We start from the raw sequence: 28,000 nt of genomic DNA, 5'->3' as shown, positions 1-28,000 counted from the left end.
TCTACCCTTGAGGACATGAAAAGGGTTAGATCAGTGAGTTCTTGGTCCTTGAATCCAGGTATCCTCAAGCTTTTTGCCTGGTCCAAGGAGTTTAACCCTAATCTGCAGCAACAAACATCTGCCCAGGTTTGGATGCGCATTTACGGATTGTCTCAGGAATACTGGAGGAAAAAAATCTTATTTGCAATCGCCTCTAGTGTAGGAACGCCTATATGTACGGATTCGATCACAAACAAGCCAAGAATGGAACGATCTTTCGGTCACTTCGCTCGTATTCTTGTTGACATGGATTTATCTCAGGAGTTGAGATACAGAGTTCTTGTGGAGAGGAAAGGGTACGCGTTTTTTGTGGACTTTGAATACGAAAATCTCCCTGATTTTTGTACTCACTGTAATTACACAGGTCACTCTTTAGAAAATTGCAAAAGGTTGAAGGAAACCAAAGGTAAACAGCCCTTTGTTTCTAACCCTAAACCTAGACAGGAATTTGTGCAGAAAGTTAAGGTGCCAGAAGTTGTTCCTTTGGAGTCAAACGCGAAAAGCAATGAAGATATTGAATTGGAAAATGAAATCAACGAGGCTTTGGAGGCACAGAAGGAAACAGACAAGCAGAATGTTGATATTCAGAACCTGGAGGAAACATCCGACGCTGATGAAATACTTAGCAGTGAAGGTTCCGAATTTGTAGAGGCCACTCAACAAAACTTTGAAACTGAAAGCAATGAAAGTTCCAGCTCAAAACACTCTGAGGATTTAGCGCAAAAAAATACAGAGTTCCTTAAAACATCCTGGGCAAATTTGGCAGAGTTAGAGGTCCCTTTGCAAGATGCTTCACCTCTTGAACACGTAAACAGGCAAGTTGTTCCCATTCTTACACCTACTGCTATCATTCACTCTAAGCATGCTGAACCACAAAACATTGATAAAGATGGCTTTCAACCAGTTTTATCTAAAAATGCAAAAAAGATACAGAAAACTGTTGCTGTTAAGAATAGTTACCCTATTAGATCAAGGGTTGGTACATCCAAATCCTTGAAATGAAGTGCCTCTATTGGAACTTAAGGGGAATATCCAACTCCCCCACTAAGTTGGCCCTGAAAAAACTTATAGTTTCCAATAAACCTGATTTCATTTTTGTCTCTGAACCATGGCTTGACATCTCTAAATTTTCTACATTTTGGCTTCACAAACTTGGCTACAAACTGTTTAGTGTTAACAATAGAGGTAACCTTTCCCCCAATCTTTGGTGTTTTTGTTTAATCAACCTTAGCCCTGTTCCTATTCATATTGATGATCAACTTGTTTCTTTTCAAATCATTTATAATGGTAAACCATTTGCTATTGCTGCTATTTATGCTTCCACTTGTCACATTAAAAGAAGATTTCTTTGGGAAACCTTAACTCAAATCCAAACCAACCACTTGCTTCCCTGGTGCATGATAGGAGATTTTAACACTATTTTAGGCTCACATGAACAAAGAAGTAACTTCAGACCCTCAACAGCCCCCATTCAAGACTTTCAATCCTGGACCAATACCAATAACCTCATCCACATCCCTACTAGAGGCGCGGCTTACACTTGGTCAAATGGCAGAAGGGGAAGATTTAATATCCAAAGAAGACTTGATAGGGTAATATGTAACCAAGATTGGTTCAGTTCTTGCAATTTGGTTAGTTGATCTACTCTCACAAAACTTAGATCAGATCACTTTCCACTTCTATTTGAATTCAAAAATGAAGATGTTCAATTTATTTCTCAATTCAAATTCTTGAAAATTTGGACTACTCATGAAGACTGCATCAATGTGATAAAGAACAGTTGGAATACTCCCTTTGTAGGTTGTCCTATGTTTGTTCTTTCTGAAAAACTTAAACACTTGAAGAACGCCCTAAAAGCCTGGAACAAAAATACATTTGGCAACGTGCATGATCATGTTAAAATTGCTAAGCTTAGAGTGGATCAGATTCAGAATGAGATAGACACTTTAGGACACTCAGACAACCTCATGTTACAGGAAAAGAATGCCCAGATCAGTTTGGAACATGCTTTGAATGTTGAAGAGTTATTCTGGCAACAAAAATCAAAAGTTAAATGGCATTGTGAAGGGGACAGAAACACTGCCTACTTTCATAGATTGGCCAAGATCAACAACTCATCCAACCTTATTACATCTATAACCAATGGTGACACAGTGTTAACAGATCCTAATGATATCTCTGAGCACATTATCAATCATTTCTCTTCAATTTTTAACGGTACTACAAATACTATAGACAATGGTTTAGTTGATGAAGTGATTCCTTCTTTGATCACAGACAGAATAAATAACTTGCTCACTATTCTTCCTTCTGAAGAGGAAATCCATCAAGCAGTCTTTTCTTTAAACAAAGATAGTGCCCCTGGTCCTGATGGATTTGGAGCACTATTTTTTCAAACTTATTGGAACATCATCAAGAATGATGTTTCAAAAGCAGTTTTACAATTTTTTTCAACTGGTTGGATTTTGCCAAACTTTAATGCTAATAATATTGTGCTTATTCCCAAATCTAACAATGCAGCTGCAGTTGGTGACTATAGACCTATAGCAATAGCTAATTTCAAGTTTAAAATCATATCCAAGATACTTGCAGACAGACTTGCAAAGATCATGCCAGCTATTGTTTCTGTTCAACAAAGAGGTTTCATCAAAGGTAGGAGCATTAAAGATTGCATATGCCTCACATCTGAAGCTATCAATCTTTTGAATAAAAAATCTTTTGGAGGCAATCTAGCTTTGAAGGTGGACATTGCAAAGGCTTTTGACACTGTTGATTGGTCATTTCTCCTAAATGTTCTCAAAAAATTTGGTTTTAACGAGAGATTCTGCAGTTGGATTCATTCTATTCTCTCATCTGCTAGGCTTTCTGTTTCTATAAATGGTAAGTTGCATGGTTATTTCTCCTGCTCTAGAGGAGTTAGACAGGGAGATCCTCTCTCTCCTCTTCTTTTCTGCCTTGCTGAAGAAGTTATTAGTAGGAGTCTAACCAAGCATGTTATGGCTGGCAAACTGAAGTTGATTCAAGGAACTAGAGATATAGCAGTAGCTTCACACATTCTTTATGCTGATGATATGATGCTTTTTTGCAAAGGTACGGCTTCCAATATCAAATGTTTGAAGAATATCTTTCTTGATTATGCTGAAACATCTGGTCAAATGGTTAACCCTCAAAAATCATCAATATATTCTGGCTCCATCTCCAATCATAGATTGAATCATTTAGCTAATCAAATTGGTTTTAAAATTGGCTCCTTCCCTTTTACATATCTTGGAGTTCCAATCTTTAAAGGCAAGCCTAAAAAATCCTACTTTCAACCTATTGCTGATAAAGTTAAACTCAAGCTTGCAGCTTGGAAAGCTTCTCTTCTTACCATGGCTGGTAGAGTGCAACTTATAAAGAGTGTAGCCCAAAGCATGCTCCTTCATTGTCTCTCTATTTACTCTTGGCCTGTCAATTTGCTCAAAGATTTAGAAAAATGGATGAGAAATTTCTTGTGGAGTGGGGATATCAACCAAAAGAAATTAGTGACTGTTGCTTGGCACAAAACTTGCAAACCCTTGAAGGAAGGAGGTCTAGGTATCAGAAATTTATCTAATATCAATGAGGCAGGTAACCTTTTGCTTTGCTGGGAGATTGTTCAATCTGACCTTCCTTGGGCAGTTTTTGTTAGAAATAGAGTTTTTAGAAACAGGAAGCCTATCACTCATCACATTTCTTCCTCTATTTGGACCAGTGCTAAACACAAACTTCCTACAATTCTTAACAACTCTTCTTGGCAGCTAGGTAATGGGGATCACATCAACTTTTGGTGCGACTCTTGGTGCGGAGAGCCTCTCACTTCCACTTTTAATATCCCTCAAATTCACCATAACGTTTTGACTACTACTGTTGATCATTACATTCTCAATAACCGTTGGAATGTCCCTCATGATATATTACTTGCCTTTCCTACCTTGCAGCAAATGTTAAACTTGGTTACTATCCCTTTGATCCATAAGGAAGATAAGCTCATTTGGAAAAATTCCCATGATGGTAATCTCTCCTTCAAAGGTGCATATCTGTTCCATAGCACATCTAATCAACAACATCTAAATTGGGCAAAGTGTATATGGCAGGCGGCTATCCCTCCCTCAAAATCTATTTTGGTTTGGAGAATGCTTCATCAAAAACTGCCAACAGACGAAAATCTTCTTCAAAGAGGTTGCCAACTTCCTTCTATATGTAATCTTTGTGCCATAGCCTCTGAAACCTCAGCTCACCTTTTTCTGGAATGTAGTTTCGCAAAGCAACTTTGGTGCTGGTTGCAATCTCTTATTAACATTAATTTTGGCCTGTCATCCTTCATGGAACCTCTGTTAGTTTATGAGAGAAACTGGTCTCCTCAATGCAAAATAGTAATTCTCTCTGCCATTATTAATTGTTTCAATACCATTTGGTTTTGCAGAAACCAAAGAAGATTTCAAGATAAGGTTATCAACCTTAGAACTGCTAAGAGTTTGATAATTGCTAATACCAACATGTCAGGAAATTTAACCAATCTTGCTGCTAGATCTTCCATCACTGATTTTGTTATTTTGAAGAACTTTGATGTTAAAATAAATCCTCCTAAGCCTCAAGTCATCAGAGAAGTTCTTTGGTCCCCTCCTTTGGTTAATTGGGTGAAATGCAATTCTGATGGAGCTTCTTTAGGTAATCCAGGAGCTGCAGCATGTGGTGGTATTTTTAGAAATTCCAACTCTGATTTCCTTGGAGCCTTCACTATTAATCTTGGTGTTTCTACTGCTTTATGCGCTGAACTCATAGGGGCAATGGTGGCTATCGAGATTGCGCACAAAAAAGGTTGGCTTTATCTTTGGTTAGAAACTGACTCCATGTTAGTTTATATGGCTTTCACATCTCTCAAAATTGTTCCTTGGCATCTTCAAAATAGATGGAACAATTGTCTTCATCTGATATCTTCCATGCATTTCTATGTTACTCATATTTATAGGGAAGGTAACAAGTGCGCGAACACTCTTGCTAACACTGGCTTAAGCATTGCTTCTCACTGTTGGTTCTACCAGATTCCTGCTAATATTATGGCTGATCTAGTGAGTAACAAACTAGGGTTACCTAGTTTTAGGATTTCCTAACCTTTGAGGGTTTTGGTTTTATGTCCCCCCCTCTTTTTGGCTTTGTATCTTTCTTTTCTTCTTCAATATATTTTGGGGTTACAGCTCTGGCTGTAATCTCCTTTGCTTAAAAAAAAAAAAAATCCCCCTTCTTGTGTTTTTTGTCACGTTCAACAAGGTCATTGTCACAGGGCTTCAAACATAAAGGGACCTCAAAATTTTCAAAAAAAAAAAAAAAAACTTGTACTTAAGGCCATAATCCGTCAATAAATGTCCTTTTTTCATAGGTAAAAGTATGAAAGACAACAATTTCAAAATGGGGTTATACAGATAATCACCAAATATAGAGCATTTGCATGCCATTCAATCCCATATATTATTTGATATTAACAAAATACACGATATTTTTAAAGTGTTATCAAACACTATACAATTTAACCTTAATCGGTGACTATCCTTGTGTGATGACACTTTTATGATTATAAATGTAAGATTTTGCAAAGTAAACAAACAAAGTAAACCCCAACACACTTAATCCAGCAAGTAGCCAATAAAAATAATCAAGATGTGCCTTATTGATATTGTCACAAAACCAACTATCATGCCCATCTTTGCCACTAATATTTTCTATCAAAGATATGAGAAAGCCACTTAGAAAGCTTGCAACACCAACAATACTCAAATAGAGTGCAAGTCCCATGCTTCTTAGTTCATTTGGGACCTGATCATAGAAAAATTCTTGAAGACCAACCATAGTAAAAACCTCAGAAACTCCAAACAAAAAGTATTGAGGAACCAACCACCATATACTCATTGGAACAGTTGCAATTGGATCATCAACAAGACCATGCTCTTGTGCTACCTTTAGTCTTTTAATCTCAACAAAGGCTGCAATTACTACTGTAAATATAGATAGAAAAATTCCAGTGCCAATTCTTTGAAGCATTGTGATACCTGAGGGTTTTCCAGTTATAGATCTTGCTAGTGGCACCAATATGCGATCGTAGATAACGCTGAAGATAACAATTGCAACACCGTTTATCGTTTGAAGAGACGCAGGAGGTATGTCAAATCCAGGAAATATTGTTCTCTCCATAGAACTCCCTTGCTTGGTGAAGAATGTAAATATTTGAGCAAAGATAATACCATAAACTAAAGTTGTAGCCCAAATTGGAATCAATCTTAGTAGCGCCTTTGCTTCTTCCACCTCACTAAAGCTACAAGTTTCATCTTCTTTGGATCCCTTTGGTGTTAGCAATGCCTTGTTGAGGAAGCTACCAATGCAGAAGTTACAAGCTAAGTCAAAATAGCCATAATCTTTCAATGTTTTAATTTATTGGAATTAGTTTGAGTTGGTTAAGCTTTGTTAGTTTTGTTATGATCACTATATAAAAGGTATCCAACACTCATTGTAATCAAATTTTCTCATTCTTTCAATTCCAAATAATCAATCTTTCTCTCAATTTATTTTTTTTCTTTGTTGATCTCTATCTAGCATGAACCATTAATGTACGATAATTGTAGATGAATCAATACAACAAAATAGAAGAAGTTTAAGTAACCACCGTGATTAAATAAGAAGGGAGTTGAACTATCTGGCGACACAATCACAATAACAATAGTGTGTTTAGCGGAAATATATTTTTTTAAAGTTGATTCTAACAATACCATTTAAAAGAAATAACTACATAACAACATACAATTTTCAGAGAAGAATAAAGACTAGGTATATTGAGTGAATGAGTAAACACTTAAAGATTTGGAACTAGTTGAATGAGATGATTATAACAAACTAATTTAGATCAAATTCATTGATTATATGGATAAAAACCTATGATTTTATCCTTGTGGAATGTAGTATCACAAGCTCAAGATTCTATCATGGTGGGTTAGATGCAATTTATTAATGCTACAATTTGTTAATGCAATGCAACACATGACTATTATATATTTCATCATATAATGCATCTCATAAAACTCAAGACAAACTCAAGATGAGTCTAATAATGTAATTCATCATATTTTCTTCTTTCAGAATGCTACTAATAAGATTGAACTTAATAGACATATCATTAACAATGATCACTTGCGAAAACCAGGGTATTGGAGTGGAATCTGGAGGTTAAAAGTACCTCCTAAAGTCAAGAATTTGGTATGGAGAATCTGCAGAGATTGCTTTCCAACACGGGTGAAACTGCGTAGCAGGGGGATTAACTGTCCGTCAAATTGTGTCATGTGTGAAGACCCTCATGAGGATAGCTACCATATTTTCTTTCACTGCCAGGCAGCCATTGATGTCTGGCTTGCAGCAAATGTGTGGCACTTGATTTCCCCATCTCTGAACGAGTTTGATAACGCTCTGGATATTATTTTTAATTTATTGCAGGAATTACCATCATCACAGATTGAAATTATCGTCACAATAATGTGGAGCATCTGGAAAGCTAGAAATCTCAAGTTGTGGCAACAGGTATCAGACTCGAGTATTACAGTTTTGGAAAGAGCTACACACTTGTTAGAAGGATGGAGGAATGCGAATTGTAAGCAACATCCGTCTAGTCAGAGTACCCTACCTGGTGCGCAAAGTACGTTACACCAAAATGGGGATGTGAATCTCAGATGGAGGAAACCCAGTAGGGGAAGATACAAATGTAATATTGATGCCTCTTTTTCAAATACTAACAATAAGGTAGGATTTGGAATGTGCATCCGAGACTCAGATGGGAATCATGTCCGTTCTAAAACAATGTGGATTACTCCAGTTTGTTCTGTCGATGTTGGGGAGGCACTGGGTTTATATCATGCAATTCGGTGGATACAAGAGCTTCAACTAACAAATGTTGACTTTGAGGTTGACTCAAAAAGAGTAGCCGATTATTTCAACAAAGGTCGTGGAGATGTCACCGAATTTGGTTCTATCATGGATAGTAGCATCCAATTATGTAGAAATCATTTAACAAACTCTCATGTCGAGTTTACTAGGAGGCAAGCGAATGAGGCTGCACATGTGTTAGCTAAGGCAGCCACATCTAGTACTAGCTTCCATGTCTTTGATGTTATTCCAGCATGTATTACTACTTTAATTCTTAATGAAATGATATAAGTTATTTTCTCTCAAAAAAAAAAAAAAAAGACATATCATTAAAAAACAAGAATAAGTTAGCATTGTTATTCTTACTTGAATTGTTCAGAACTTTGACGACAAAGTAGTCCATCACATTCTTCTTCCAAATCCGTTGTTGATAAGTTATTTCGCCAATTTCTTATAGCTGCAACAAATACACGACCAATTCTAATAAAGGGACTCTTGTCATTATCCTTAATGTTAAACCTATATGTCCTTGTTCCGAGCAAAAAAACAATCAAAGCGATGATCATTACAACACAAGGGATTCCAAATCCAAGAACCCAACTAATGTTATCTTGTATATAGTTCTGTGCTCTTTAGGATGCTTTTCGTCGAATTGATCAGCCCCGAAAGCTTGAACACAAGGTTTATGTCCACCTTGTCCGATGGCAACTAGATAGAGTGAGATGAAGAATAAGATTACTTGTGACTGACGAGAACAAAATGTGAGGGAAGGGAGCAAAGCTGATACTGCTAACAAGCCTAGTCCCTGTAAATTGTATTAAGCCAATGACCAACATCAAAACATGAGCCGACATAGCTATCTGTGTATTCATTTTTTTTTAAATACGCAAAACCGTCCAAAGACCCTATAACATAGATAATTAATTGTCGCTAGTTGAATGATATCTCATATATCAAAATAATGAAAGATAGAGACAGATTAGCAAAAACCATGAAAGGCAGTGTTAGAATATGTAGGCTCAGTTTGGCAAGGCCAAAAAACTTTAATTAGCTTATCAGCTATCAGCCATCAGCTATAAGCTATCAGCTAGAGTATCAGCTATCCGCTATTTTTACCAAACAGAGCCGTAGAATAAAGGGAAACTAATATGAGATCTTGTGCTGAGAGAATACAGCAAATACTTGAACAAGACGATGATGAATATGATGATGGTTGCACAAATAAATTTCAAAATGTGTGTGAAGACGCTAAGATTTAGATAAGAGAAGCAAATACCGTAAAAATTGAAGAGACAAAACTAAAATACGTAAAAGCAAGTGAAGAACTGAACTGACCAAGATATAGATAAGAGAAGCAAGTATGATTGTGCGATAGCGTCCAAGAAAAGAATCAGCAAAAAAAGCACCAAAGATAGGAAGTAGAGAAGCAGTTCCAGCCCAGATATTCACATTTTCAGCAGCAGTTGCAGTGCTCTGCTTGAGTGGCCCTGTCAGATATGATATCAAGTTCCCTTGAATTCCATAATATGATACCCTCTCTGCCACTTCCACACCTAAACAAAACATTCATAATTCATTTCAAGTCACGTCACCATTTTAAAAAAAAAAAAAAGTAAAAAAATAAATTTTACCAGTCAAACCAAAACTACAAGGTTCAAAGAGTGCTGACCAACTCTTTTTGAAACCAACCTTTATTAATGATAAAAACAAAACAGAAAATTTCAAGGTTCAATGATATATGAAATTGTAACAAAAAGTTTAATTGAGTTGGGTTTTATGACCAAATTTCAAGGTTCAAATAGTGTCTCAAACTTAGGTCAAACCAACCTTTATTGTCAATATAATAGAGATATGAAATTGTGTACCTATGATAAACCAAGCTGATCTCCAATAACCAGATTTGGACCTAACTGCAGGCTGTCCTTTGTAGTCAACGACTCCATCAACAAGAGCTAACTGAGCTTCTAACAAAACTTCATTGGATTCTGCCATCAAACAAATTGAATAATTCACTTCTTTTTTATGAAAGATGAGTATGTTTGTGTGTATGTATGTATCTGATTTGAAGAATTTTGAGCCTTGATTGATTGCTATGTCTCTTTCTTTCTTTCTTTATTAAGGGGGTTTTGTAAGAGTGTTGTTGAACTCTTTCTTTTATGGAAATGCTTTCTATTCTTTTTGTCTAAGGTAATGAAATTGAAAGATATTTTATAGAACAATGATGTCAATGATGTGCGAAACTATATTCTTTGTTATAAAATAATGCACATGCAAACCACAATAAACGAGTACTAAAACAATTCTAAAGTCCATCTGATGTGATGAGTACCTTCTCTAAAATTAAATAATCATAAAGATTACCTGCTCCGAACTGGAGTAAAAAAACAAAGCATTAAAATAACTCTTTTTCACTATAACTTTGCTTCCAACCTTGGAAGCTCATATACTTAATTGAACGTTTGCTTCCAATCTTGTATCATCTTGATTTGTATCTATGCAAGTGTAACAAGTGTTGAACTAAAATGGGTTTGGAACAATAGGGTTAACTAGAAAGTCAACGCATTGATCACAAAAGGTTTTTCACTCAAAAGTTTTTGGAATGAAGACTCTGAAAGACTAAAGCATCTGAAGATGACGTCAGAAATTGAAGACTATTACTGAGTTTGTCGTCTTTTGAAGGAATGTCCTATTAGATTCTGAGTAGTATAGTTTGTTGTCTTCTGACCGTGTGTAGAAACAAACAAGATGATTCAAGGGAAAAGAGAATGTAATAGCGGCATATTTTTGGATGACTACTCAACGATATTATCCATTTGATGAAACATCTCAACGTCTCTGATCAAGCAACTCAAGAACTTAATTGATGCACTAACACTTCTTCAACAACGGCTCTCTCATTCTCTCCTATATAAGGACCTGGGCAGTTGAAGATAAACAACAAGACTTCTATGATTTTATGAGTGCCCTTACTCTGTCAAATTATATAGCGCACCACTTAGAGAAATTTTTACAAACTTTCAATCTTCAAATTTCTTTAGTATTTCAAAAATCATCTGAACCTTAATTTTTCTTACACATTGTATATTTAGTGTAAACACAATCTCTTTTATTTAATTAAACTTAGATTATAGAAGTCTCTTACTGTGTGTTTGAGCAAATTGTAATCTTGTGTGATAATAGTAAAAAAAATCTTTGAAGTGCAAGGGGACTGAATTAGCTAACCTCGGATTGTGAAGGGAATCGGGATAATTTGTTTGCTCTCTCTCTCTGTGTGTGTTTAACTTGATTTCCATGCATACTCTGTTTGTGACTCTGAATATAACTATGTTTTTTATCATATTTTGAACTGTTTTTGATAAGTACTTACAAAACTCGTACCTACGGCCATAATCCGTCAATAATGTCCTTTTTTCTTAGGTAAAAGTCTGACAAACATCAATTTTAATGTCAATTATAATGTCAATTATGCATTTCCATAGATAAATATCTATTTGTCTGTAGATAAAAGTCATATTTAAACCATTGTACATATATATAACTACAACTTAGTTGTTTAACTATAAGTGGTGTTAGATTATTTTTCAATTCCTTAAGTGGTACTCACATTATATCCTTCGTTCTGCTTATGGTTTTAACTCTCATAATTGGTGAGGTAGATTGATTAAACTGAAATCGTATGTATCTCAAATGATCCTCTTGGGATTCTCCGTAAGTGGAGTGAAGTTGGAGAAGTATTATCTCATTCGATTTTTCCTTTTTGACTACGACCTCCACTTCGATCCTAGTCATTACTTAGGGGCCTCATGTGATCACCAATTTTGAAGTTGTTATGTCCTCCCTGACAATGTATACTCTTGCTTTCATTAGAATATCATCAATCAAATCAGTGGGTCTTGTTGCCAAAGATTAAACAAATGGTCTAGGTTTTAGACCAGCTACTAGTGTGTGTAAGGCCACATCTAGATTCAAATTCTTGATTTGAGAAGTTTCTCATTTATTAGTTGTGAACTTTCTCTATAAATAGAGAGCTCACACAATGCATTGAACACACCGAAATTCTCAGTTGATGTTTCCTGGGCTTTTCCTCTCTTCTCCCTCCGACTTGTGTTGACAAGTCTTTCTCATTTTTCTACTCCTTTTGTCCCTTCGGAATTAAGAGTGTTCCTAAGACCATAGTATCTATTCGGTTTATTGTCCTTTCGGAAATAAGAATGATCTTAAGAGCATAGTCCCTTCAATTTTTTCGGTACAATAAGAATGATCTTAAACACACAGATATATATATATATATATATATATATATATATATATATATATATATTCTTCTATTCATGGAGAAGTTAGATGTTAGAATGGTAGTAGCACCATATTTCAGTGGTTGAAGTACCATATTGATATTTGGAGAAGTTAAAAATTAGAATGGCGGTAACACCATATTTGAGTGGTCTCAGCACCATAGTAGAGCGGTCACAATACCATATTGGTTTCAGTATTAAGAGTGGTCTTAGTACCATATTTGAGGGCGTTATTTCTCGAACGATTATTTACGGTGCAGTACTTAATCGAACAGGTGAACTGAGCTGTTTTATCCTGGAGGCGCACGGTTGTTAGTCTACCTTGCACAAACTCGGGTAGTGTTGTGAAACGTCTTAAAGAAAGCAAGTGTCGTGACTCAACCCGTTAGTATCTTCGGCGGTGATTTCAATTTTATTAGGACGTGAAGCAGACTCAACCAGGCAATATCTTCGGTGGTGATTTCGATTTTATTAAAAGGTACTTTTCTGAACTCGAAAATCAACAATTTTAAGACATTTCAACTACTATGTCTACCGAAGAAATTACTTATTGAGGTTTCGTTGTCCCTAAATACAACAAGGATAAATCAAGCTATAGAAATACATCTTTTCGACTGAAACAATGAAGTGCTTGTTGTTATAACAACAACACTAACGAAATTCACATATGCTACTTTGAATATGTTCGAAATTTATTTTCAAAAATCAAAACCTCACTGTGAATAAATAACTCTCATTGCCAAAAGAATAGGTTCCCCAAAAAGGTCCTAAGTGAAAATCAGCAACCACCATCAAGAATTGACATTGGTTCACAATTTATTTTTAATACAATTGTGAGAAACCATGTCATATGTCCCGCAATTATATGATCATGTCAAGTGCTTTGTAGCCTAACATGACTAAAGATAAATTCACTGATATCACTAGTTAAATCAATCTAGTTGGTGAATAAATGAATGGTGGATAAACATTAGCGACAAACACCATGTTTTCTATGATTATGCTATGTTCAAAAACATATGCTACTGCTGAAAATAAGAAAGTATTGTTAGAATCTTCTTACACCATTAAAGTAGTTGGTATATTGGAGATTTGAAGTTACAATTCACGTCCGAAAAGAAAAATTATTCTCTAGGATGTGATGCATGCTCCAAAAATAAGAAAGAATCGGAATTTCAAATTTCTACTGAATAAGACTGAGTTGACTCAAACTTAAAGAGAGACTTGTGTACCATGCTTTCTTGTGGGAAAAGATTGCGCTTTGATGGTGTTATACCCTAATTTTGGACCTAAAAATACTTGTTCAAAATTCTCTGTCATCTTTGATACATGTCTATTACCCTTGAAGAATTGCCAATTTGTTATTGTTTACACTGACATTTCACTCTGCTTTATCTCTCAATTTAGTTTTACATATCTTTTCAACTGTGTGTTTGTCCATGTTTTCTTGCATTTCAAGTCATCCAAAAACATCTTTCTTGCATTTTAAGTCATTTGATATGTTTCTGATCAATTGCATCTTTCTCTGCATCTTATTTCAATGTTATTTGCAAAATTCATGAAAAAGGGTATTTTAGTCATTTCCTGTATCCAAACTCATTTTAGTCCTTTAAAAATTGTTTGAGTCTTTTTGGTTTGAATAAGTCTTTATTTCAATTCTATGTCAAAATCCATTTCAAAAAATTACATTTGAAGTCATTTTGAGTCAGTTTAGCCCCTAGGGGCATTTTAGTCATTTCCTACGTTAAGGTTTCTTTCAATCTTTGAAAAATTGTCCCTGAGTCCTTGCAATTGGTTTGAATGAGTTTTTGTTTAACTCCATGACAGAATCCACTTCAAAAATTGTATCTGAGTCATTTCGAGTCGTTTTAGCCCCTAGGGGCATTTTAGTCTTTTCATGTGTTAAAACTCTGTTTAATTTCCAAAAAAATTGTCTCTGAGTCTTTTAATTTTGCTTGTATAAGCTCTTGCTTTAATTTCCTGTTAAAAATCCATTTTAAAATTGCATCTGAGTCATTTTTAGTCGTTTTAGTCCCCAGGGGCATTTTGGTCATTTCACACGAAATTTCGGCAGAGAGAGGTTACTTTAAAGTACCTCATTTAAGTAATTGGTTCGTTTTAGTCCGTTTTGTCATTTTTAATCGTTTCACTTTACGTTATTTTCCGTTTACCAATTTTAATTCATTTTATTTTAATTTTCATTTTTTTAGTCCTAAAATTTCCAATAATTGCATTTTTAGTCCTTGTTGTCATTTTTCTTTTTAGTCCTTCAATTTTTAATAATTGCAGATTGGTCCAGAAGTTTGTTACAAGCTTGTGTCCACGTGGCAGTGTCCTATTGGTCCAGAGTGCACAAGTGGCAGCCTATAAAAGGCCACCTCATCAGTCAAAGTCACACAGATCCATTCACTTTTTTACAACTCATCACAAACACTTTTGCTTTCTCTCTCTCCACCAAAAACAGATCAAACCATCAAGATTCATATGAACTTGATGAATTTCATCAAGAACACATGAATCTCAAACCCTAACAAACTCAATTTTCTCCCAAAAACAACAAAATTTCCAGAATTCACCAAAATTCAACATCACAGAATCATCATCACCAAACAACAGTACCAAATCACAGATTCGAATCGAACAATTTCAGTACCAAATCATCACAAATTCGAATCGAACAATTTCGGTACCAAATCATCACAAATTCGAATCCAGCAATTTCAATACCAAATCATCACAAATCCGAATCCAGCAAGTTCAGTTCCAAATCACACGAATTCGGATCCAGTTCCAACACCGAATCACACAAAAAACTAGGAGTCGAAGAATCAACACAAAGGATTGCAAGCTCAATGAACTCGCAACACAACAAGAACAACACGCATCAGTGAAGCTCAAAGCTCAAAGATCCAAACCAATCCAGAGGTAATCCTCTATTTTATTTTCGTACATGTTTGTTTAGATCTAGACGAATACGTGTTTGTTTCTGAGAATCCATGTTCAGAATTGGAAAGAGGAGGAGAAAAGAAGCTGATTCCACAAAAAAATTTACGAAAAAAAAGGAGTTTAAACTTTCCGACGCGGTGGCTCCGCCGCCGGAAACCGGCCGGCCGCCGCGTCGGAACTCTTCTCTTCTTCTTCTCCGTCCAGACTTCTTTAGAGAGAGGGAGAGAGCATTTGTGACCTAGAGAGAGAAAGTATGGGAGAAATGAACCAAAAAACCGGTTCATGGCCTTATATAGGCCACTGAACCGGTTCAGCCCATGGCCTGACCCATAACCCATGGGTTCAGCCTGATCCATCTCTTCCTTTCAGCCCAAACCTGCCATGTGTGATGTTTTGCTATGCGCCCCCCCCCCCCCCCCCCTTTCTTGCATGTTCTTACTGATTTCTTGCTAGTTACACCCCCTGCCTTGCTTAAAATTCTCATAAAAATTCTTAAAATTTTTTCATATGTTCTTGATATTTTGCTTGACCTTCTTGTGATGTTTCTATGTGTCAAAACCTGAGGAAAATATATGTGGAATTTCTTGTTAATTTGTTTACTATTTTTGTTAAAATTTGTGAATTTTTGTATATTTTTTGAGTCTAAAAATCCTTTAAAAATTCCTAAAAAATTCCTATGTGTTCTTGATCTTTTTCTTGATATTTTTGTGATGTTGTTATGTGTTAAATTTTGATTAAAAAATATGTGGTATTTTCTAGTTAATTGTTTACTATGCTTGTTAAAATTTGTGAAGTTTTATATGTTCTTGTGTCTAAAAATTCTTTAAAAATTCTAAAAATTTTCATACACCTTTCTCGATAGTTTTGTGGTATTTTTGTGATAATTTTTGCATATTAAAACTTGGAAGTAATAATGTGATGATTTTCTTGCTATTTTGTGATGTTTTGTATTAAAAAATTTGTGAAAATTTGCTTGATTCTAGTTCCAATTTCTTGATAAATGTTTGTGACCTATACCATATGATTTTGTGAGGTTTTAGCTACTGTTTGTATGTGTTTCTTGCTGCATGTGAATATGGGTAATTAGTTTCTTGTTTTACAAGTCATGTAAATGTGTGTATGTGAAAATAAAGTGCTAAGTGTACCTAAAAATATGTCATGATCCTTGACTTGAATATGCCCTATAATTCTCACCCTCATGGTACAATGAAGCCTTTGAAAATTGCTTATGATAGGAGAATTATAGGTCATGTACTTATTGAGAGGTTATGGTGAATTTTTACTACATTTTGACACTTTATTCTTGTTATTTTTACTATTCTTTGTTTAGTATTTCCTTGCCTATCTCTCTATCATTTTATGCCTTATTTTCACTAACCACTCTACTTCATGTTTCATACATCATGAGCATTTCATCCTCCATCCCACATTCTCATCCTTTTATTTCTTGCACTTTAAAATTCATGCAAGGCTTAGAATGTAAAGACTTAGGAATTTTGTACTATTTTTCTTATGCTTTTACTTTCTTGCAAGACCATAGCATGTAAACTAGGGCATGATGTAAAAAGGACAATGGACTCTAATGATGTACACCGACACATGCACACACATCACATAGATACTTTAGATGTATGTTTAGGGAATGTATGTTTAGATGTATGATTAGGAACTTTAAAACTTAGACGAAAAATCCTTTTTTCCAAAAAACATGAACAACATCACTCAAATAATTTCCTAATAAACTTTGGGATCCAAATTCCCATTGATTTTCCCTTTCTTTTCTTAAATAAAATCTTAATGAATTTTAATCATACTTTGACTTTCTTTTGCAAAATAACTAATTCAACCTCACAATTTCACAATCTTATGCCCTTGAGGCCTCTCTCCCTCATTCTTCAAAATTCCAATTTTCAAACTTAAAATCAACCAACAAAAACAAAAAACATTTTTTTGGAAGAGAACTACGGTGGATTTGATCCCTTAAACGGGTACGTAGGCAAGGAATCAAAATTCCTTCAATTCAAATAAAATAAAAATTCAAACATCTTCGTCTCCCTCCAATTCTTCACTTAGTAAACCCTTAGGTTTAAATATCACTTTTCAAATAGCATTTAAAAATAAAGCGCGCGCGTAGAAAATAAAGACGGTTCCTATAGGATACTATAGTCGTTATGGGTGCCTAACACCTTCCCGTAGCGAAAACAACTCCCGGACCTCGATTCTCAAGGGTTTTGCTTATTTTTTCCCTTCCCAAGAAAAAATGAGATATCAAAAGGTTAAAACGGTTCAAACGTAATCAATGTTTGACACCCGAAAACCAAGATAAAACAGATGGTATGTTCAAAATTAAAGTATCCTTCTATTTAATTAGTTGTGTGATTTTAATATTTGACATATCAAAATTTATCAAGTGAACAAGCTTTTAATTTAAACTTGAAGTAACTTGGACTTAATTCCAAAGTTATATGATTGGACAATTTTATTTTTTGAAGTCAATTTAAATGAACCAAAAGTTCATATAATTCAGTGTTTAGATAATTTGAATCTCTAAACTTAATAAATTATGATATGTGTGAACTTAATGGCACATAACCTAGAAATGATAAAATGATATTTTATCATATTTATTGATGACTGCAAATTTTGAAAAATAAAATTGATATGCTTGATATGTTCAATTTCTATAACGAAAATTGAAATTTATGTTGGATAGAGGACCCAAGTCTATGAAAAAAAATTCTAATTAAATATTTTTTGAAGAAAAGACAACCCAACTTGTCTTATTTTTGAACTTGGGATTGTCTGAACTATATTCGGATTTCAGACCCCAAGAAAGTTAAACTCACTAGTAGAGCCTATGAATGTGTATTTGTTGGGTATGCTATAAATAGCGAAACATATATGTTTTATGACCTAAATGCTAAAAGTGATCATAGAATTAAAATATGTCGATCTCTATGTAAATATTTACCCCTTAAATAAAGAACAGTGGGGGCACTAGTGAGGCGCTAGTGGGAGCACGAGATGTTAAAGAACCTCAAAGAGGTAAGAAAGCAAGAATTGCTAAAGAGTATGAACCTTATGGTTTATACATTGGAAGAAGATCCATTAAGCCTTAAAGAACCTATATCCTCATTGGATGCTGAATTATCTGAAATCATTGTTTATCAACAACATTGATAAGAAAGACCTAGATGAAGTTGAAGTAATTCTTGGTTTCAAGATTACTAGATCAGAAAAGATAACTTCTCACAAGGTTGAGAATATCTTAGGGAAATGTGATTATTTGACTGTAAACTTGCAAGAACACCATATGATCCAAGTGTAAAACTTTTCAAGAACACTTGAGATGGTGTTAGACAAATAGAATATGCGAGCATCATTGGCAGCCCTTAGGTATGTCATTGAATGCATTAGACTCGATGTTGGCCACGTTGTGAGACTTTTGTTCAAGTTTACTAATAGACGGATGAGAAGCACTGCCATGCTATTGAAAGGGTCATAAGGTGCCTTAAGAAGATTATGACTTTAGGATTACATTATGAGAAGTATCATATTGTACTTGAATGGTACAAGATACAAATGAGAAGTATCCTATTGTACTTGAATGGTACAAGATACAAAATAGAACATCCTTCAGATGAGTCTTAAGCGACCAGTGACTGCACATTGAGCATCATTGGAGGAGTTGTTTGTTGAAACAAATGATATTGACTCAATCCACTATGGAATGAATCTGAGATGAAAACACTAAAGAAAACTAGTGAAGAAGCAAGTTGATAAGACGCTTGTTAGTTGAGAACCCTTAGTGGGTAAAACTATTTCCAGATGTGTTAACTCATTGCTGCAGCTATTACAAAAGTTAAGAATCGTTACTACAATGGCAAGAGACAATTATTAAGGCACGAACACATAAAGTATTAGAGAGCTAGCTACTCTCAAAAGGAACGGTTGAAGCATATCATGTACGTACTGATAAAGAATTAGTCAATCCTTTGACGAAAGGAATTATTAGAAAGAAAGTCATAAACACATCCAATAGGATGGGGCTAATGCTTATAGATCACTGAGTGATTCGAACCCGACCTACATGACTGGAGATCCCAAAACTTAGGTTCAATGGGTAATAACAAGTCATGAAGTGATAGAACATGTTATGCTAAGGATTAAGAAAGCATGATCCTGCAGCGAAAGAAGGATGAGGTAATAGAAACTCTTAATGAGATCTATACTCTATGTTGAGTGGGGTACATAGTTACAGGAGTACCCTTGATAGACTCACCTATACGAATGTGGAACAGAGGCCGGTCCTATGGAATTTCGAGGCAAAATTCCTAGAGCGTTCGTTAAAACTGGGATACACGTGCAGGGCCTTAAACGCACGTCCTATGGAATTTACGGTGCAGTACTTAATCGAACAGGTGAACTGGGTTGTTTTATCCTGGAGGCGCACAGTTGTTAGTCTACCTTGCGCAAACTCGGGTAGTGTCGTGAAACGTCTTAAAGAAAGCGAGTGTCATGACTCAACCCTGTAGTATCTTCGGTGGTGATTTCGATTTTATTAGGACGTGAAGCAGACTCAACCCGGTAATATCTTCGATGGTGATTTCGATTTTATTAAAAGGTACTTTTCTAAACTCAAAAATCAACAGCAGCATAGGGAAAATCATGAAACCAATCTTTTGTTCTTTCGATCAATTTGACAACAAAAAATCTCAATTTCTTTTGATATTCAGTCACTATATCTAGGCAATAGAACCGGCATGTTTCATAGAATCTACTCAAATTTACATTTGGGTCTTGAAATGATCCTCCATCATATTAATTTTCTCTAAGACCCGCAAGATTTGAATTTTTTTATATTGAAGGCAATTGGGTCTGCCGGTTGAGACCCATGAGTTATATGGCATCGGTTTGTTATTCTATCCTAGTCTCCTAAGGTGTGTATAGATGGGACATCTCCCATCTTAGATCAAATATTCGTTTCTTTAACAAAAAGAAGATACCTTACTAGCATCACACAACACAAAATAAAGCCACAAGAACAAAATTTTCATTTTGCCATTTTAAAATAAAGTGGCAAAAAAATAAATAAAATATAATTTCAATGGTCTTGTCAAAACTAATCAACAATTTCCGACAATGATACCAAAAACTTGATGGTTTATATATCATCTAGTAATAAAATTTAGTATCCAGGAAGATTGTGTCAATCTCGACTAAAAAATTTAATTAAAATAAGGAATTAACAAATTTGGGGTATGTAGAGCATATTATTTAGTTGAACAAATTTAATTGTCGTTTCAAATAGACAACTAGCTAAACTTATTAAAATAGTAAATAAAAAGAAAATAAAGTAAATAAAAGCAAATAAAATGAGGGGAGTTTGCAAGTTTGATTTGATGACGCAAAAAAGTTGAGTTGATCGCAGAAAATTAAATAGGTTTTGATTGCAGAGTTTAGTGATGGTTAGGATTCTCGAATCCTCTCTATTTCCTTGTTGGAATAAAGACAGAAAATTATCAGTTATGAAACAAGGGTTCTATTTAAGTGATGAGTTTGTGGGATTTTAACATCTCTCTAGTTGTCAAGTTGCTCCATCTAATCACCCTAAAGTTATACACGCGATACAGAGTATATGGTAGTCAATCATCCAAGGTCTTGTATACCTTCTTCGTATGGTTATTAAGATGGGGATTTACTCTCTTTGAGGTAATTGAAACATAAAAGAAGTGGTATTCCTAAATTGTAATCTAAAGGCTCCACCCACATCTATGAATCTTAGAAGTACACTGTATACCCTGAATGGTCCTTGGTAGATTAAATGGATAGGCCTAACCCTATCTTACTAAGGGGACAAATAAACGTTTATAATGCAATGTTCGGAAAAGACAACCAGAAATATCTTTTGCAGCCTCCTATTTCTATAATCAGTCAGAAATTCTAGGTATGTCACTCTAGAATTTGTAAAAGTATTAAAGACTTTTCATATAAAAATTAAATGGATCTCAAAACATAATTGAATAAAGGACTTTAACTAAATTGATCCAACAAACAAATAAAGACTTGTGGCATGATTCTTCACTTAATAACAACAAAAGAAAATAAACTAATAGGTTCCATCCCATTCAACGCTTGTTTTACATATCGAGTCTGACGGATGAGTATATGTTGTGCCTGGGGCCCCTATAGCTTCAGGGTCCTCGTCTTCAGTTCAAACAACCTAATCATAGTCTTCAGTTGTAAGGTTTTCTCAATCCTCTGCTGCGAGTTCAGCCTTGAGTTCTTCCTCCGCATACCTTTCTACCAGTTCTCTAAATATAAACCACACAATGAAACAATTCGTATCATTGTAATCTTCTTCTTTTGGAGTCATTGCCTTATAAGCTTGATACTGGTTGTTTAACTTGATAATAACCTCTCCTTGTGTAGTCTCTACCAACAAATTTGCAGGTGCAAAGAATGGCCTTCCTAGAATCATTTGTTGGCCGATATAACGGGAACAAGGATAAGGCGGGTGAATAGATTATCCCCTTAGTTCTAAAAAAAATTCGAAACCGTGGTTTTGAAACCGTATGACTACAGTGGATTATGCAAAAGCTTCAACGATAATAGAATAAGTAATGATGCACCGATAATTCAATTAGGAACGAGAAATTCACGCTTGAGTTATTACTTAACAATCAATAATCAATACACAACATAATCCACAAAATCATTAATTAACTATTTCAAACCAAACCTAGCCTTAAATAATAAATTACTAATACAAGTAAATGTACCACTTTGATATATGTGATGAATTAATCAACAAGTTAATTTCTAGCATGAAAGGTGATTGAATTGATGAGTCAACAAGTTCTTGAAGATAGTTTTTAAAATTTATTCAATCACAAAGCATATAGCAATTAACCTAATTCATCATTAACATACATCAAAGTAAATTTGTAGAAATTAAAGAGTAAGGGAAAGAAGAAAATCGGAGTTATAGAGGTTCCCCCTTTTCATCCTCGCTAGAGGTACATCCTCTCTTTGTAGAAGAAAACGTCTCTTCTACATGCTTCCACTATAATGTTCAAAATGTTTACAACAGTCAATTTCAAAGGTTTCTTCAATTTCAGAATCACCACGATCCTAAATCTTCTACACTATGTAATCACTCCTCCAATCTTCAAATATGGAGTATTTGAATGCCATTCAATCCAATATATTATTTGATATTACCAAAATACATGATATTATTAAACTTTTATCAAACACTATACAATTAAACCTTAACCTCATATAATGCATACCAAACTCCCTTCAATACATATATGACATAAACCAAAAATTAATCGGTGACTATCCTTGTGTGATGACACCTTTATGATTATAAATGTAAGATTTTGCAAAGTAAACGAACAAAGTAAACCCCAACACACTTAATCCAACAAGTAACCAATAAAAGTAATCAAGATGTGCCTTATTGATATTGTCACAAAACCAACTATCATGTCCATCTTTGCCACTAAAATGTTCTATCAAAGAAATTAGAAAGCCACTAAGAAAGCTTCCAACACCAATAATACTCAAATAGAGTGCAAGTCCCATGCTTCTTAGTTCATTTGGGACTTGATCATAGAAAAATTCCTGAAGACCAACCATAGTAAAAACCTCAGAAACACCAAACAAAACATATTGAGGAATCAACCACCAAATACTCATTGGAACAGTTGCATTAGGATCATCAACAAGACCATGCTCTTCTGCTACTTTTAGTCTTTTAGTCTCAACAAAGGCTGCAAATGCTACTGTGAATATAGATAGAAAAATTCCAGTGCCAATTCTTTGAAGCATTGTGATACCTGAGGGTTTTCCGGTTATAGCTTTTGCTAGTGGCACAAATATGCTGTCGTAGATAGCGCTGAAGACAACAATTGCAACACCGTTTATCGTTTGAAGAGAAGCAGGAGGTATGTCGAAACCAGGAAATATTGTTCTCTCCATAGAACTCCCTTGCTTGGTGAAGAAAGTAAAAACTTGAGCAAAGACAATGCCATAAACTAAATTTGTGGCCCAAATTGGAATCAACCTTAGCACTGCCTTTGCTTCTTCCACTTCACTAAGGCTACATTCTTTGGATCCCTTTGGTGTTATCATTGCCTTGTTGAGGAAGCTGCAATTAATGTAGAAAATACAAGCCGCGTCAAAATAGTTTATGACCGGCCCATAAGCTGTTTTCAGTTGTTTCAATAAGCTCGTCAGGGTAGCTTATGAAAACAGCTTCTAACATATATGAAAAAGTTTGATTTTATTTTATCTTTTGTTATAGAAATCACTTGTACATATCACTTATATGATAAATTCTTATGCTATTCGTGCTTCATTAAGGTGAGCCAATACATCAAATGAAGCAAATGAACCAATAAACCAAACAATATGAAGGAAGTTGAACACTAAAGCGATTAACAAGGAAGAAGAGTAACTAATCACATGGAAACATATGAAAGAAGTTGAATTGTGTTTCTATCCGCACAAGTAAGTATTTTTCTAAAGACAGTGTTTGAAACCAAACAATATACTCATCTTAGGAGTGAGCAATGGATTAAAAAAAAAAACTTAATTGAACCTTTTCCAAATACCTTTAGCAGTACTCCCTCCGGTCAATATTATAAGCAAATTTTGACTTTTTAGGTTCATTCAATAAATGATGTATGTGGTCTATATTGTAGACTACATACATCATTTATTAAATGAATCTAAAAAGTAGAAATTTGCTTATAATAGTGACCGGAGGGAGTAGTTATTTACAGAGAACTCACAGTTTAACATCTATAATTGTTATTCAACACGCAAATAATTTATGAGTGCAACAGACATGAGATTTATACTAGTTCACCTATCTATAAACATTACACAAGTATTCATTGTTCTCAATTTTCAACCCAAGAAACTCACTTAGTAGTATCTACACAGTACCCTCTCCAAGCTTAGTACTCTTTGTATTCTGAGAATGTAGCAATGTAACATATTACTATAATATATTTCATGTAATGCATTTCATAAAACTTAAAAGACGAATTCGAAAATCAACATGACTTCAATAATGTATTTCATTATATTTTCTGCTTTAAGAATAACTTTCTAGACATATATTGAAAAACAAGCAGAAATTAACATTGGTATTCTTACTTGAATTGTTTAGAACTTTGACGGCGGTGAAGTAGTCCATCACATTCCTCTTCAATATCCGTTGTTGATAAAGAATTTTGCAAATTTCTTGCAGCCTCAACAAATACACGACCAATTCTAAGAAAAGGACTCTTTTCATTATCCTTAATGTTAAACCTATACGTCATTGTTCCAAGCAAGAAAACAATCAAGGCAATGATCATCATAACACAAGGTATTCCAAATCCAAGAACCCAACTATAGTTATCTTGTATATAAGTCAAGATTGAAAGTGTTGCCGCAGCACCTGCAACCATAGTAAAATACCACCAATTAAAGAATGAGCTTCTAGCTTTGTGCTCCTTAGGATACTTTTCGTCGAATTGATCAGCCCCGAAAGCTTGAACACAAGGTTTATGTCCACCTTGTCCAATGGCAACTAGATAGAGTGAGATGATGAATAAGATTACTTGTGATTGAGTAGAACAATATGTGAGTGAAGGAAGCATAGCTGATAATGTTAACAAGCCTAGTCCCTGTAAGCCAATGACCAACATCAAACCAATGAGCCAATAAAACTGTATCCATTCTCTAAAAAGCTTTAACAATGATAAATAGCCACATCTAACTTTCATACACTCATTCAACACTTCATTTTCTCTCTAACTCTCTTTCTACCACATCGTTGAACTATCACATCACTCTCATTTTCTCTTTTTTCCTCTTTATTTCAAGGCGTATACATTCACATGGGGTTTACAAAAACAATTTCAAAATATTTTTCTCTAATGACAAGTGGTAGAATTTCTCACGTCTATTTTATATATATTGGAGTTTGGTTGGGCACCGGTAACATGTACTTAAAATTTGTTTAAAATTTGAATTTATTTTAAAATAAATTAATATAAAAATGCAACATGATATTGAATGATTTAGTGAGGAGTACATACTCAACCAAATTACATAGGTACCATTGGATGTATGAGATCTACTAGTTATTTCTAACGCGTATTTAAAACTTGATACAACCCGTTCTTAGTACGTGTTGTGTAACAAGTGTAAGTTAAAAATCACACATTGAATGAAAATGAATGTCGAACAATATATAAGTGAGACGATCCACAAATCCAACTCCATAAGGTTTTAGATTTATATGTTGTGTTAGTCTTAAACTCACTTGTGTGGTTGCTCTTGTCTCAAATGGATGATCTACCAGGCCCCCCCTCATGACCCAACAATGGTATATATACAAGGGAGATCATAATATAATGAATGAACTCACACTTGAAATGGAGATTGTTGTTAGACATGGCACATAATCCACATTTGTGGTTACCCGCCTGAACCCAGCACGATTTGACAGGTTTTCTCCGCGTTGATTGGGTTTAGGTTTTTACCGATATTAAAACACGGGTATGACATGGGTAACACGGATATAAATACTCACCCCGAACCCATACTCAAACCCGTCTTAAAAGTAGAAAATTACTACCCATTGAAATTTGTCATGTAATAAAAACTTTCATTGAAATTTAAAGGAGAAACCAAATTATTAATATAAAGAAATAAAGTGGGCATATTACTGTATAATGCATTATAACATTGCCCTCGGCATTGGGAAGGAAAAAAAAACTTATTTTCTTTTCATGTCACATCATTAAAATATTACTTTGATCACATCACACTCTTTATTTCCTAATTCCCATGATATAATTGTGATCTTTTTACTTTTTAATTTGTGTCCATCGACTATTTTTCTATTTAAAAACTTATAATGTTACAATACTAACATGTGGTAAAAACTTATATAACAAAAACGTGAGGTAAAAACTGAAGGAAGAAATAAATGTAAAAAAGTGAAGAACAGAACCAACCAATATATAAATGAGAGAAGCAATTATGATTGTGCGGTAACGTCCAAGAAAAGAATCAGCAATGAAAGCACCAAAGAGAGGAAGAAGAGAAGCAGTTCCAGCCCAAATATTCACATTTTCAGCAGCAGTTGCAGTGCTTTGTTTGAGTGGTCCTGTTAGATATGATATCAAATTCCCTTGAATTCCATAATATGATGCCCTCTCTGCCATTTCCACACCTAAATATAACTTTCACAATTCATACTGAATTTCATTTCATAAAAATAATTAAAACTAAACATGTATTTTCAAGTGTGTCAAAATTTATGATCTCTACGGCTCTAAATTAGTCCATTTTAAGAATGGACAAATTCAGTGCCGGAGAGATAATAAATTTTTGTGTTTTTAAGTACCTATGATAAACCAAGCGGATCTCCAATAGCCAGTTTTGGATCTAACGGCAGGTTGTCCTCTATAGTCAATGACTCCATCAACAAGTGCTAATTGAGCTTCTAACAAAACTTCATTGGATACTGCCATCAATAAAACCTATTAAATAATTCACTTCTTTTTAATGAAATATGAGTTTGTTTGTGTATATGTATTTGATATGATTAATGTTGAGACAAAAACTCCGTTTCTTTCTTTCTGGTTCTGTAAGAGTTTTGAACTCTTTAAGTTTCGTTTTTTTAGGTAAAGAAATATATTTTATTGAACAATGATGTCAATGAGTACGAAACAAATATTTCTTTATGTTACATAATACAAACGAGTGCTTAAACAATTCCAAGTTTCATGTGCCGCTAAGCTAAATAGTATGTATGAATGTGTCAAGTTGCCACTATACCTACCTACTTACCATCTCCTTGTTAGTGTAACGTAGTCCTTTATCCTTGTTTAGTCACTGCCTAGGTTTTTGGTGGTGTCTGCCCATTTCTTGACAGGTGAATAAGGAATAAGAAGATGAACAATTGTCCTCTAAAAAATATCTTGTCTCTTGGTAGATTCGCTGTTGGAATATGTGGGTTATTATTTAAAGTTGATTTTGAAAAGGCGTGTGATTCATTCCATTGGCAATACTTAGAGGCAATTATGATTAAGATGAATTTCTCAACTTTATGGCGTAAATGGATTTTGGAATGTGTAACCATCACAGTGTCAGATTAGAATGAAATGAAAGAAACGATGAAATGAATTGTAGATTAATCAGATACATAAATTTATATAAAATGTGATGCAATATTATCCACATAAATTGTCGGTGCTTTGTCCTCCACATAAAACATAAAAGACATATTTATGAAAGACATATTATCCACAACACATGTTTATTGATGCCAAATGAGTGTAGAGGCCTCGTAGTAATAATTTTTCAATTATTTGAGAAACATTTTTTACAAATAAAAAAATGATGGAATGGAGTATGGAAGGCTGGTGAGTGAATATTGTGTAGTACAAGTGAGCTGCCTGATATTGAGGCATGTCTAAATGCCTCTATATCAGGATAGTTAATTGTCGTCGGGATATTTTCGTTAGTTCAGAGTGCCTCGCAACAAATGTTGGATGCATGAATAGCAATTTTCTATAAACAAGAGATTGCTCTTTTTTGTGTTTTGATGATTTTTTTAATTAGGGCCCATTTGTAACATTAACAACGCCTCCAATTTATTTAAGACAGTCATGTGATTTCATTAGTGATTTCGCTTTAACAGCATGAACTATTACACCGTTTGGATAAGGTTTATTTTGAGCTTATGTAAAACAGCTGATGCAAATAAATGAACTTTTTGG

At 34.5% G+C, this 28,000-nt stretch overlaps 4 protein-coding genes and 1 pseudogene across 5 annotated transcripts; 2 read left to right on the top strand and 3 right to left on the bottom strand.

Annotated features, from left to right (window-relative positions):
• The first annotated feature begins 15 nt into the window (after positions 1–15).
• LOC146927687 (uncharacterized) lies at positions 16–5,171 on the top strand. Its single transcript, XM_085707108.1, has 2 exons — positions 16–1,018; positions 1,840–5,171. The coding sequence occupies exons 1-2, from the start codon at positions 16–18 to the stop codon at positions 5,169–5,171; spliced, it is 4,335 nt and encodes a 1,444-aa protein (XP_085563234.1).
• A 323-nt stretch (positions 5,172–5,494) lies between these two features.
• LOC146927684 (protein NRT1/ PTR FAMILY 5.10-like) lies at positions 5,495–10,275 on the bottom strand. The gene is made up of 4 exons (XM_085700936.1): positions 9,828–10,275; positions 9,298–9,515; positions 8,329–8,767; positions 5,495–6,424 (listed from the first exon to the last, which is right to left on the bottom strand). The coding sequence occupies exons 3-4, from the start codon at positions 8,526–8,528 to the stop codon at positions 5,602–5,604; spliced, it is 1,023 nt and encodes a 340-aa protein (XP_085557062.1). The 5' UTR covers positions 8,529–8,767; positions 9,298–9,515; positions 9,828–10,275; the 3' UTR covers positions 5,495–5,601.
• LOC146927686 (uncharacterized) lies at positions 7,174–8,317 on the top strand. Its single transcript, XM_085700937.1, has one exon. It carries the CDS (start codon positions 7,384–7,386, stop codon positions 8,251–8,253), a length of 870 nt encoding a protein of 289 aa, XP_085557063.1. The 5' UTR covers positions 7,174–7,383; the 3' UTR covers positions 8,254–8,317.
• On the bottom strand, positions 8,528–9,954 carry LOC146927685 (protein NRT1/ PTR FAMILY 5.10 pseudogene; annotated as a pseudogene).
• Positions 10,276–22,388: 12,113 nt separating the features above from the next.
• Positions 22,389–27,401, bottom strand: LOC146927683 (protein NRT1/ PTR FAMILY 5.10-like). Of its 2 annotated transcripts, XM_085700934.1 has the most exons (5): positions 27,069–27,401; positions 26,623–26,742; positions 26,231–26,448; positions 24,378–24,892; positions 22,389–23,361 (listed from the first exon to the last, which is right to left on the bottom strand). In XM_085700934.1, the coding sequence occupies exons 3-5, from the start codon at positions 26,438–26,440 to the stop codon at positions 22,548–22,550; spliced, it is 1,539 nt and encodes a 512-aa protein (XP_085557060.1). In that variant the 5' UTR covers positions 26,441–26,448; positions 26,623–26,742; positions 27,069–27,401; the 3' UTR covers positions 22,389–22,547. The 2 variants fall into 2 exon arrangements, with proteins under 2 accessions (XP_085557060.1, XP_085557059.1); XM_085700933.1 differs by lacking the exon at positions 27,069–27,401 and having other exon boundaries at positions 26,623–26,874.
• Positions 27,402–28,000: the final 599 nt, after the last annotated feature.

The sequence above is a fragment of the Medicago sativa genome, chromosome 4, assembly GCF_051527215.1.
Source record: "Medicago sativa cultivar Bolivia chromosome 4, Bolivia_mono, whole genome shotgun sequence".
NCBI classification, from domain to species: Eukaryota; Viridiplantae; Streptophyta; class Magnoliopsida; order Fabales; family Fabaceae; genus Medicago; species Medicago sativa.
Note: the sequence above shows the minus strand (reverse complement) of the source record. Positions and strands in the feature narration are given on the sequence as shown.